The sequence below is a fragment of the Megascapheus bottae genome, chromosome X (genome assembly GCF_031878675.1).
Source record: "Megascapheus bottae isolate mThoBot1 chromosome X, mThoBot2.hap1, whole genome shotgun sequence".
Classification (NCBI taxonomy): Eukaryota; Metazoa; Chordata; class Mammalia; order Rodentia; family Geomyidae; genus Megascapheus; species Megascapheus bottae.
Window position 1 is genome coordinate 74,470,024 of NC_143547.1, and position 13,752 is coordinate 74,483,775.

General features: G+C 35.7%; 1 protein-coding gene across 1 annotated transcript in view; it reads left to right on the top strand.

The window, feature by feature from the left end:
* The window catches only part of Pak3 (p21 (RAC1) activated kinase 3), a 124,595-nt gene that overhangs the window by 65,032 nt on the left and 45,811 nt on the right, over positions 1-13,752 (top strand). Inside the window, exons 9-11 of the mRNA XM_090326616.1 lie at positions 436-567; positions 1,146-1,311; positions 7,469-7,532. Of these exons, the coding sequence (XP_090182742.1) occupies positions 436-567; positions 1,146-1,311; positions 7,469-7,532 (362 nt within the window). The remainder of the gene's footprint in view (positions 1-435; positions 568-1,145; positions 1,312-7,468; positions 7,533-13,752) is intronic.

Below are 13,752 nucleotides of genomic sequence, written 5' to 3' on the forward strand. Positions count from 1 at the left end.
CCACAAAATTGTAAATGGTTTGGATCATTTATAAAATATGTATTTTCTTCCTATCTATCCCAACATGATTAAGTGTTTATATCTAGTTATTTCTGTTCTCTTATTACTGAAGGTACCACGTGTCTTATATATAAATTTATCTGAATTAGGGAAGGGACAGGGAACAACAAAATGGTGAGACAAAGGACAAAGGATAAACCAATGCAACAGCGATATTCACAAGACACTATGTTGGAAATGAACTTTACATCTTGGGGGTGATGGAGGGAATAAGGCAGAAAATGAGGGAAGGGTAACAGTGTTGACAGGAAATGTACTAACTGCACTATATGTGTAACTATAATCCCTATGTACATCACTTTGACAATAAAATAAATTTAGAAAAGGAAAAATAATGAGGAATTAATATCTGATCTTTAAACTTTTTGTTCTAAGAGTACAAAAACAGCTTCAGAGCCTCCGTTGGCTCCTCCTGTATCTGAAGAGGAAGATGAAGAAGAGGAGGAGGAAGAAGATGACAATGAGCCCCCACCAGTTATTGCACCAAGACCAGAGCATACAAAATCAGTAAGTCACAGTGACTATTTCCAAATGAGTGAAATGATACACTTAGGAACCTGGCATTAATATAGTTAATTTACAGGTATCTATAGCACTGCTTGTACATACATTCCCAGAAGTAGACTATAAGATATTACCCTGGTTTTGAGACTGCTATTTGAAGGCACAAGATTATCACAATAAATAATTTGATAGTGCCAAGAAAAGAGCATATAAACATTCAAGTTATAAAGATGGAAAAGTTAAAATACAAAAGGAAATCTATGTGAACCAGGGAGGAAGAGTTGCATAGAGAGAAGCACCAAAACTAGTTAGGATCCCCAATATGATCAAAGCTTATGATATGTATTGATGAGAATATCACAATGAATCTCTTGTACAATTAATTCAAAAATACTAGCTCACAAGATGTTTCAATGACAGTACTTGAATCTTCTTAAAGTTTTTTTTAAATAGATAATCACTTATCTTTTAAAAATCACTGAAATGTCCATTACTTTATGCCATACTTTTATTTTTGGCCTTTGTTTTCAATGTAGAATTTTGGGGATTTTTTTTTGTCTTGTTTCCTTTTTGTCTTTTAGATCTATACTCGTTCTGTGGTAGAATCCATTGCTTCACCAGCAGCACCAAATAAAGAAGTTACACCACCATCTGCTGAGAATGCCAATTCCAGTACTTTGTATAGAAATACAGATCGACAAAGGAAAAAATCCAAGATGACAGATGAGGAGATTCTAGAGAAGCTAAGTGAGTGTTTTGCATCATGTTCTCTATGAGAGGGTTTCTCATAAGCCATTTACAAAGAGAACTGAACGTTTAGAAGCATGAGTCTGCTTATTTGGACTGGGATTCTTGAAGTCATGAGATTAAAAAGGTTGATACTTGCTATATAAACCAGACCACTTCTACCCTCACTCCTTTCAATTGACGGAAGCTAAATATTTTTATTTGAAAAAAATCAGTTAAATTAAAGATAAACCTTTAAAAATACATTTTGTTTGAAAGACACATACCAGTGGCTCATGACTGAAATTGTAGCTATTCGGGAGGTTGAGGTCTGAAGATTCTAGTTCAAAGCCAATCTAAATATACATCTAGGATTCTCCTAGCATAGGATCATAATATCTCAAAAGCTATGTACATATGGCCACATAAGATGAGGCTAAGTGAAATGAACTGTAGGATATAGAAACAAAATGTTTATCTTTGTGATTGTTGTTCTTAATGTACTATGTGAAGTTCTTTTCTTTTTCCCCTTATGTTTAATCTCATGTGGTTACTGTATCTGACTTTGTTACCTGGTATACTATATATGCAATTATTTGTTTATTTGAAATAGGGAAGAGAAGGGGAAAAACAAGATATTGGGAGGGGTGTAGGGAGGGGAAGTGGTAGAAAATCATGAGAAAGGGTATCAGTGTTCAAGAAGTAATGTACCCACTACCTGATGAATGTAACTATAATTCCTCTATACATTATCCTAACTCCCCCCCCCAAAAAAAAGGCCATTCTAGGCAGCAAAGCCCATTAAACGCTTATCACCAGTTAACTGCCAAAACAAACAAACAAGAAAACCAAAGCAGGTGATAGAGCAAGCACTAGCCTTGAGCAGAAAAAGCTATGGGACAGTGGCAACTCTGAGTTCAGGCCCCAGTATATAAATAAACAAATAACAACCACAGGTCATATAGAGTTTTCTCTCCATTTAGGAACTTTTCTATGTGGACAGGGAGTCAGAGCCAACAAACGCAAACAGCTACCTTCTAAGATGCCATTAGCAACATTCTGTGCAAACACACTTTTGCCCTGGTTTGACAAAGTACTTAATATCTAGTTAGTTTCCTAAATCACAATGATTTTAAAAAAGTAGGTTCTCTGTTGAAAAGTCAAAGATCTGAAAGTAATATTTATTAAACTCACAGTAATTCATGTCTCCCATTCTTCAAAACCCAGTTAAAATATTCCTGATTGGAAAAGCCTGCTTTGCCTCTCCCAATCTGAGTTGAATCCCTATTCTGTACTATTCATATCATAGTATAACTCATACTTCACTAGGTTTATCTCCTTTACCAGACCATGATCTCCTCAAAGGCAAGGACTGACTTGTTTTCTTTCCCAATAGTCCATCTCCTATTAAATTCGTGCTTTGTAATTGCACCCCACAAGTGCCAGATGAATAGGTGAAGAAAGAAATGAGCAAAGAATGTGTCCTTACTGTACAAAAAATTTGAATGGCACAATGGAAAGTTAATTTCCTACAATCCAGAAACCTTCCTTTTTTTGGTAAAATAGGATTTCATGGCATGATGCAATTAGAGAATGGATGCTTGAATGTATTCAGCAGTAAGCCATAGGGAGAACCTAGAGAAGTCATGTTGGGAAAGGGACATTTGACTGTATTTTATTGTCCTGATTCAGCCAGTGCTACTAGCATTGACTAGATAGAATCTAGTGATACTTCCAAACATGTCAAAATGCACTGGGATCCTCCCTTCCCCTCCCAACAACCTATTATTTAGCCCACAATGTCATGAATTCTGAAGTTAAGACATTTTGAGCTGCAAAGACTGGGCCGTAGCTGTCACTGGGTCCTCACAACTGCAATTGCCAGATGTTAATGTACTCACTTTACTGTACATAATTACTTAAGCTTCTAGCACAATTTTAGTACCAACAGCTTTGCTGTATAGCAAGGGTAATGATTTCTAATTACTGAACAGTTTCTGATCTGGCCCCTTTACATACATTATCCAGGTTAATTTTCTCAGTAACTCATAGTAGATTTGAATGTCCTCAATTAACAAATCATTCCAAGTAAGGTTTCAATAGCTTCAGTGAGGAGTCATCAGACGAATGAGTGGTAATGCCAGAGTTGAACCTCTTATGCATGAGCATTCAAAGCATATGTGCCTCCCTTACTCATGCTCTTCTGCATATCCCACTTATTTATGTATTACTTGGAAAGAAGAAATTAACCAATTTGCCTAAATTATTTAAATTGAGTTATTCTGAGAATTGCCTGTCTCTCCCTATGTGCATGATCTATGAAATGATATTACAGGTCAGTTTACTGAGCCTCAATTTCTTACCTGTGAAATGGGACTGTAGTAGAATTCTGTATTTAATGGATTTTAAGGCCCCCAGTATCTGATGAAGAGGACAGCTATTCGAGTCAGAGACACCAAAAGTCAAATCATAGACGCTCTGCTGGTAGTTATATAATGTTTTCCAGTTATTTAATTTTAGGGAACTTTATTTCTTCATCCAAAGCACTGAATTAATAATAGAACAAACATCATAGCATGATGACAGTCAAACAAAACGAGTATTAAAAATATTTGGTGTCACTTATTAGGTACTCAATAGATGGTTGTTATTTTGTTATATGAATAAAGCCTTAAAATGTAAGATGATGGGATAAGCCTTGAAATTAGTATAACTAGGTCTGAGTAATAGGCACAGGCTAGCACTGGGTCCTTAGGCAAGACATTGCACAATAGAAAAAATCTAATGCTATTTTTACAAGATAATAAAAAGTGGGGGCAGAGTGTTACAAAGGGGAAAATATTCAATACTAAAACCACATTGATGTAGTCCCTGTAGAAAAGTTACTGAGGACCTTCAAATCAGGGATGCTACTGGATCTCGAGGATGGGATCAAGGAGCCTGTGCTATGATAAAAGGGAGAGGAAGAAGGCTGGCAAGTAGAGGAATGGCTAGTGACTAGCAGTTAAATGACCCTTCCCACCCATGTATGAAGAGGAAGAAATGGTAGCTTGTATTTAATTGTCCTCATATTGAGCCTCGGTGATCTGAGTGCTAGGAGGTAGACAGCCAGAACCACAGATAAAACACTTACATTCATCTTCCACATACATAGTGACCATTGGCACCTGCCCAAGGCATCATTAGTGGAGGATGTGAACGGATCATTTTTCAGTTTTACACAGACAGATAAACTGGGTTGGGCTCATTTACTATGGTCTTCCAGCATCTTTTGGAAAACATGTCAGTGAAAATTTTTGAATGGGCTGACTATCACCACAATTATATACTATAGTAAATTTATCTTCAGGCTCCCTCTCCAGATCTCTATATTACGTAGTCCTCATTCCTCCTCTCCAAACACTTCTTCCCAATTTGCCATCAGACTGAACTGATATTAATCACATTCTTTTGTTTTTGCTCAGAAATTGAAACCTTCATTATATGGAAGGGATCATCTTTTAGTAGTGAGAGTTCAGCTAAGTGTGACAGAAAATATATTGATAGGCTTTTATGACACCAAAACCACAACCCCCCACTCTATTTTTACATACAAGCATTTCATGATTTTTTTTAAAAAAACTTTGGAGTTTAAGATGATTTTTTAAATTGAGAGAGTGGCTCTGGTCAAAGCTGCTTGATATACTATTATGTTTATCTTTCCACTTTGATCTGGTTATTTTTCCCCATTTTCTCTACATCATGTTACAAGGTTTACTTCTTTGTTGTAGCTTGTAAAATGCAACTTATCACTGATGAAAAGATCACTTTAAAGGCTTGTTTTGTAGTGAAATTGTAAACAAGGCCTATTCTGTATACTCTCCTAAAATCAGTAGATGGCAGCACTCTCCTATGAAGGGGAGTGGGTGTGAGAACTCCATTTTAGTTGAAAAGCAGTTACAGTGAGAAACTGAATCTCACCAAAATGGCGTCTTTTGCTAATCATTGTGAAAAGATTTATTTCCTGCTTACCATGGAAATAATGGGTGAATAATTTACTACCATAAATCCTTATTAACTGAAGCCCACTAAATGGAATTGGTCATAATTCAGAAAGTGGTTTGAGCTGAAGATTATTTACTTTTGATCAGTCTGTGAAAAAGAGTTTGCTCAGCAACTTAATGGTAAAACTACAACTTTCTTGGAAAACTATCTACTCTTTAAAACTTTAGTTTCAAGGCACTTTACAATTGTTAGGTTATTTTTAAAAATCCATTAATAACTGACTTAAACAAGTATGACTTTGTGTGATGTAAAACTCTTAACATGACTTGAGAATGAAAAAATCAGAAAATTGGAAAATTGCTAAGTTGATTACATTCTGTAGATACAGTTTAAGTAAAATATGATCTTCAAGTCATCCTAAACTATGGAACATTTACAATGGGAAATGCCTAATTTTATTGGCAAGCAGTTTAACATTTACTGACTCTGCTATGCATTTCATACTGAACAGTGTCTGAGGAAGCACTGAGGACAAAGAAGTGAATAAGAGATAGCTCCTATCTTTATGGTAAAATGTAAAATGGGTTGCCAATAGATAGGGAGATCTGATCCATTGAGGACAAAAATTACAAGAGCTCTGAAGAAAGAAAACATAGTATTACAGAGAAGTTATGAACTTTATTCAATAGCATCAGGGAAGACTTCCTAGAACAGGCAGCATCTAAGCTGAGTGTGTGTGTGTGTGTGTGTGTGTGTGTGTGTGTGTGTGTGTGTGTGTGTGTGTGCGTGTGTTGGTAATAGGGCTTGAACTCAGGATCTGGGTGCTGCCCCTTATTTTTTTTTATCTAGACTGATGCTCTACAACTTGAGCCACAGCTTTTTGGTGATTAATTGGAGATAAGTTTCTAGATGTTCCTGTCTAGACTAGTGTTAAGAAGTGATCCTCAGATCTCAGTGTCCTGAGTAGCTAAGATTGCAGTGAGCCACTGGTGCTCAATTCCTAAACTTACTTTTGAAACATGAAAACCTGGTAGATAGACTAGGAAGGACTTGTGCAAAGATGTGGGCACTGCATAGTTTTAGCATTACTCAGGTCTCAAGTAGGAGGAATAGAGAAAGGAGAATAATTTCAACTTAGACTAGGTAGGCAGTCACCAGATGGTGCTAGGTGCTCAGGTGGTAGCAAACTTGCTTGGACAATGTGGGAGCATCAATTCAATTCCTAGCACTGAGAAGAAAGAAAGAAAGAAAGAAAGAAAGAAAGAAAGAAAGAAAGAAAGAAAGAAAGAAAGAAAGAAAGAAAGAAAGAAAGAAAGGAAGGAAGGAAGGAAGGAAGGAAGGAAGGAAGGAAGGAAGGAAGGAAGATCACTTTGTGATCAAACTTTGTTCTGCATTAGACTCATTCCTCTCCTCTGTCACTCTCAGAACACAACTAGGTGCTTTAGTAATTTCATAGTAGATCATTATCCAGCATATGAATGCTGTTTAGTGTTTAACTTTTCTCCAATTCAGAGAAAATAATTGTCTTATCAAATTGTGTACACAAGTTGTGTATACAAGGCCTTAGATGTCTGCATAAAAAATCACCTTATGAAAACATTTTTATAAATGTTGGGCTGTACTCAGTCCTCTTTTGTTTCTGCTTTTAATTGTTTTTTATTGTCAGAGTGATGTATAGAAGGGTTACAGGTGCATTTGTAAGGTAGTGAGTACAACACTTCTTGAACATTGTTTCCCATGGTTTTCTTCCACTTTCCTTCCTCTCACCCCTTCCCAAGTTGTAAAGTTCATTTCTAACATACTGTCTTGTGAATATTGCTGTTACACTGGTTCACCTTTTGTCCTTTGTCTCATCATCTTGTTTTTCCCCTTCCCTTCCCTGATTCAAATAAACAAATAAATGTAAATACAATACAGTGGGAACCAAGAACCATCAAATTTTAATATAGATAACAGGATTATTATTACTATTTAACATATTACTGTTTGTAAAAACATATTGAAAAAATAAGTTCTTGTAGATGATAAATCCTATGGGACTATTTCTCTGATGTTTTTTTTTTAAAGTTTATCATTGACTTTGGTACCTTAAATTTTATTGTTAGGGAAGTCAATCAGTTCTGACATATTTTTCTCTTATTCTCCCTCTCTGTCTTCCTCTCTCTTGTCCTCTCTCCCCAAACCTGTCTTTCAGGAAGCATTGTGAGTGTTGGCGATCCAAAGAAAAAATATACAAGATTTGAAAAAATTGGTCAAGGGTAAGTGATTGTCATTGGAGACATCAAAAAAAAATCCACTAGCAACATAAGTTAAAATTCAGTAACTGCTTACAATCCTGGTAATTTATGTTTTTGATATCCAGGATTGTATGTGTGCTTTACATTCTCAGTGTTGGCCTTCCCAGCTGGCACACTGAGTGGTAATTAACCTAGGAACTCTTCCTGCTGGATCTTCACTATCTTTAAACTGACAGATTTTGTTTGCTTTTGGTGCTTAGGATGGAACCCAGTGTCTTATGTATGCCAGGCCAGCACTGTGCAGATGAACTACATTCTTATCCCAGGATAATGGATTTTGTAGAAATACTCGGATTACCATGTTGTTACCAGATTCAAACTAATTTATCTAGAATGAGTAAAGTTATGGGAGCACCTATCTTGTATGAAAACTGGCATTACTTTGTGCTACTCTCCCCAAATCAATCTAGATGACATACTAATATCCTATTTCTTTCTTGAACTAGAAACAGTGGCAAAAGTTTTTATTGAATATTCCAGTGTTGACAGAGTTAACTGGCTATGGAAGAAACACATGAGTAATCCCTAAGTATGATAGAATACATTATTTTCACCCAATATATTCGTTAAGGATCTATTTGCTCCATGATCAATAAAGTGATTTAGAAATCTGGCCTAGGCTCCAACAATCAGAACTGTGCAAAAGTTACTTAGATAAGCTTGGTCATTGGCTAAACATGTGAATCAGCGTGTGAGATAGTTTACTAGATTTAAAGATAGGAGTGACCAGTTCAGCAAGTCAATTGTCTTAGTAAAGCATTCAGTATGAAACTAGGTAAGAGGATCTGAGTAGGCAAAGATGTATATCTTCCCAAGTCCATATGCAGACCTTGACTCAGTGTCTTTCTCTAAAGCTAAATAGCTAAGACGAGTTGCGACACACACATACACACACACGCGCCCGCACGCACACACGCACGTACACACACACAAACACACAAAGGGGGTTCCAAGAACAAAATTTTGTTTTCAAATTTTGCTTTTAAATGGAGTCTGTGATAGAGCTATAAACAAGAAAAGGATATAAACAACACTTGGAAATAGTACTCCAGGTCCTAGGTGTTAACATGGTAGCTATTAGCTATATTTGGCACTTGAGCACTTGATATACTTCAGCTCCATGTTGAGATGTGCTGTAAGTATGAAATTGCAAAAACAGTGTGAGAAAGAATATAAACTTCTTATTGATAGTGTATCAAATACATGTTAACATATAGCATTTGTCATTTGGGGGGTTAAGTAAAACCTATTAAAATTAATTTCACTCTTTAAAATCATTTAATGTACTTTCAGTAATATGAAGATGTGGTTCACAATTTTTCTTTTTATGATTTTAGAATATTATTTTAATTGATGTGTAATATTTATACATATTTATGGGTATTCATGTGATGCTTTGATATATGTATCTACATGGCATAATGTTCACATGAGAGTGAATATATTTATCTTCTCAAACACTTATAATTCTGTGGAGATACTTTATTCTAACTTTTTAAAAACAGACATTCTCAGCCAGGTGATGGCTCATGCCTATAATCCTAGAAACTCAGGAGGCTAAGATCTGAGGATCACAGTTCCAAGCCTGCCTAAGCCAGAAAATCTGTGAGACTCTGATCTCCACTAAACTACAAAGAAAGCTAGAAGTGAAGCTGTAGCTGAAGCAGGCACAGAGCCCAGGCCTTCAGTTCAAAACGTAGTCCTAGGGCTTTGCCATATTCTTGTCTATTGTTTTTCCTATTCTTGCCTGTTATTTCCCTTGCCTCTAAGAAGCATAGTTCTATTCTCAACTTTGATGAGATCAGGATTTTCTCATTTTACATATGGAAAAGAGCCCATAGTACTTGCCTTTCTACACCTACTTAACATAATGATCTCTAGTTCTATCCTTGTTATTGCAAATCACAAAATTTAAATGTTTGGTGGCTGAATAAGATTTTTTATATATGCATATTACAGTCTCTTTATCCATTTTAGTCACTGGTTGATGGATGCTTAAATTGTTTCTTGGCTATTGTGAAGAATGCTGTAGTAAACAAGGGAGGGCAGATGTCTCTTCCACATAGTGATTTACTTTGGGTATATGCCCAGAATCCATGCTACTGGATCATATGGTACTTCTGTTTTGTGGGGTTACCCATACCATTTTCTGAAATGATTATACTAATTTATGCTCTCAATAACAGTGTACCAGTGTTCCCATTTCTCCACATCCTCACCGGCACTTGTTATTTTTTAGTGTTTTCAGTAGCTCTTATTGAAGTAAAAGTGGATCTCTTAGTGGCCTTGATTTGCATATTCTGATTTGAGACACCGAATACTTTTATGCACCTGTAAATACATGTAACTATTGTACATATACAATATGTTTTGAGACATTTCTATTTAGATCTATTTCCCATTATGATTTATTTAGCAAACTGATTTTTTGATTGGTTGGTTGGTTGGTTAGTTGTTGAGTGTGGGTTTTGGCATTCCTGAGACTAGCACTCAGGTTCTGCCAGTTGAACCATGCTTCCATCCCCAGGTTGATGGAGTTCTTTGCATGCTTTGGATATGAAGTCTTTGTCAGATTTATACATTGCAGATATTTTCTGCCACTCTGTAGCTGACCTCTGCATTCCTTGAATGTTTCCTTTGCTGTGCAGAAGTTTTTTAGTTTTATGTAATCCCCTCTGTCCTATTTTTGCTTTTGTTTATGGCTCACATTATAGTTTTAGTATGCTAGCACTTCTTTAATTGTAGGCTTATACAAGAGCTGTTTATCTACTTATTCATAAAGTGTTTTTTTACAGCGTTGTTTTCTGGGACGTGAGAATGAAAGATAGTGCGATTTTGTTTTGATTGTTCCTTCCCTCTAAGACCCAAGAGAACCCAAAATAGCAACAAACTTAAAAGGAAACAAAAGAAGATATCATTTCAACTATCTCCCAGGTAGTGAAGCAAGACAAATTTCTTCAGGAACAAAGATTAGGCCATCAATAGATTTTTGCATGCCAAAGAGATTTGCCTGCCTGGATGTTATTTATATATCTGAGTTCTGAAGGTGAAAGAGAAAGGTATGTCAGAGTACCTTTGTAAACTCTTCATTATCTAAAATAAACTATTAAGGCAGCAATCTTGCTTGCACTGAAGAAGGAGCTATTTTATTTTATTTTTATCTTTTTAAATATTTATTGAAAAGGTGATGAGCACAGGAGGGCTACATTTACATAAGTAATGATAACATTTGTTTTTGAACACTGTTACCCCATCCTTCATTTTCTCCCACTTTCCCCTCCTTTCTTCCCTCCCCACCCAACCTGTAAGGTTGATATTCATCCTAGTGTCAGGTAAATGTCATTGTTTCATTAGTTCATCCTTTGAGAGGGTCTATTTTAAATTCCAAAACACCATTTTAAAGAATGATAAGACTAGTTGAAAACTCAATCATAGGCTCAATAAAATTTTATTTTCAGAGGATAAAAAGTTTATTTTCTTCTTCCTTCTGTCTCCATTAGTATCTAGTAGCCCCTCACTAATTTTACGTACTTATGATTAACAGCCAGATGTTGATCACATTCAAAAGTTTAACTACAGATCTTTCTCTGTCTGCCATTCCCACCACCAGACACTGGTAGATTATAAAGAAATTTGTCTTTCTAGCTCCTCTTTTCCTGTCTTTGGTCTGTTCCTATGTATACAGATGTCTGTTCTGTCTACACTGTTTCTATCTTTTCTCTCATTTTTTCAGTGTGTCTTCATCTCTTTTGTCTCTCACAATTAGTTGGGGTTCCACGGCGTATCTTTTTTTTTTGCCAGTCTTGGGCCATGAGCTCAGGGCCTGAGCACTGTCCTTGGACTTTCTCAAGGCTAGAGCTCTACCACTTGAGCCTCAGCACCACTTCTGGCTTTCTTTTTCTATGTATGTGGTACCAAGGAATTGAACCTGGGTCATCGTGCATGCTAGGCAAGCACTCTACCACTAGGCTAAACTCCAAGCCCCACAGCGTATCTTTTTTATTTTTATTTTTTATTTTTGCCAGTCTCAGAACGACGTCAGGGCCTAGGCACTGTCCTTGGGTTTTTCTCAAGGCTACCGCTCTACACTTAAGCCACAACACCGCTTTTGGTTTTTTATGTGTATATGGTTCTGAGGAATTGAACCTGCTAAGCAGGCACTCTATCACTAGGCCATGCTCCTGGCCCCACATTGTATCTTTTATTCTTTAGGTATGTGTGTTATAGAGCACACATTTATAAATGTTAATCATCTTTCTATAGCATATTTGCACATACAGACAGATACATGCACCACACACACACACACATACAACAAACTGTCATAAAATGAAAGCAACCTGACATTGATAAAGCTTCTTAATATTTATATACTCCTACTTTATTGAATGACAACTCCTTTGTATAAGAATTTATGAATAAAAAAGAAAAATTTAAAAGATCAAAATACATTTAAAAATAGCTTTTTAAAGGTGCAATCTGGTAAGTTAAATTGACTTACTGGAATTTTTACTATTTCTCTGATGTACTTATTTTATTGTTTGCTGTCTGTTAAGTTTTTCATTGATTAAGAAAAATATTTTTCTTATCTGTAGATGAGTACACCCACTTAACATTAACGTAAATGATGTACAACTGATTTTCCATAAATTATTGGTCTAAGCTAAGCAAAGTAATCTAAAAATATAGAACTTTTCATTAAGTCTACATTTTTGTTGTTTTGCTTTACCTATTGTTATAATGACATTAAAATCCATTATTCATTTGGTACAAGCAATAATCAAGTCCTATTACATTTTCAGCTTCAGGGAGTGTAACAGCTCACTCTTGGGAACTAGATTTGAGAAAAACTTCTTCATTAATCACTATCATCTACTTGGAAAACTAAATTTTCCAGTATGGGTTATTGCTATCCCAGCCTGTAGGCATGGAGCCAAAGAACTAGGTTCCATCACTCACAAATCAAGATCAGAGAATTCAATATCTTATCATTTGAGGTTATGAGTCTATGGCTAAAAAGAACATTATTTTACTAGCTTTTCTGTGTATGTTCTATAATTGATCACCAAATTCTGAGCAGATTTGTACAAATGATAAAAAATAGAAGACAAAGAAAATAAAAAAGAAAGAAATACAAAAAGACAAGGAAACCAAGAGGAATGAAAAGGAAGAAAGCAAGAGAAGGAAGGAAGGAAGGAAGGAAGGAAGGAAGGAAGGAAGGAAGGAAGGAAGGAAGGAAGGAAGGAAGGAAGGAAGGAAGGAAAGGGAACGATAAGGATGTACTAATGCAACAATGATACTCACTAGACAGTATGTTACTAATGAACTTTACAATCTGTGGGGGAAGGGAGTTGGGATGCTGAGCGGGAGAAAATGAGCGAGCGGTAACTGTTTAGAAAGGAAAAGTACTGGCCAGGAGTTTAGCCTAGAGGTAAGAGTGCTTGCCTAGCATGCACAAAAACCCAGGTTCAATTCCTCGGTACCACATACATAGAAAAAAGCCAGAAATGGTGCTGTGGCTCTAGTCTTGAGAAAGCCCAAAGACAGTGCCCAGGGTCTGAGTTCAAGGCCCAGGAACTGGCAAAAATAAGTACTCGTTGCATTATTTATGCAACTGTAACCCCCTGCTCAACACCATTACAATAAATATTTAAAGAGAAAGAAAGACAGAAAGTAAGACAGAAACAGAGTCTAGTCTGGTACCTTCCACAAATTTTTGTTAGCTCATGAGTTTGTCACAAATCTATGCAGTAGAAACTAAAGAGCTTTTACTCTCTAGGATAGTTATGTAAAAAAAAATTAAAAACTTATTTAGTGAATGGAAAATTTACAATAGCAAAGTCAAATATTTTCAGTCACACCTTTTATTGACTAACCTGTAAAATTCCTAATAAACAGTAGCTATGTAACAGATACCTAAATTTGCTAATATTGACAATGTTCCTTATGTATTTCTTATTTTATGTACTGGAATTCATCTTAAGGGTTTTCCTTTCATGAGAATGAACTGAAAAGTATATCATTTTCTTTTGGATTTATAATGTCTTTTCATCAATGTAATGGAAATTTTTATAAGAAAGTAAGTCAGAAAAGATGGTTTACAAAATGCCATTTTAATTTATTAAAATATTGTCAATTGTCTGTAATATAGATGATTAGTTAAGAACCAGATTTTAGTGTT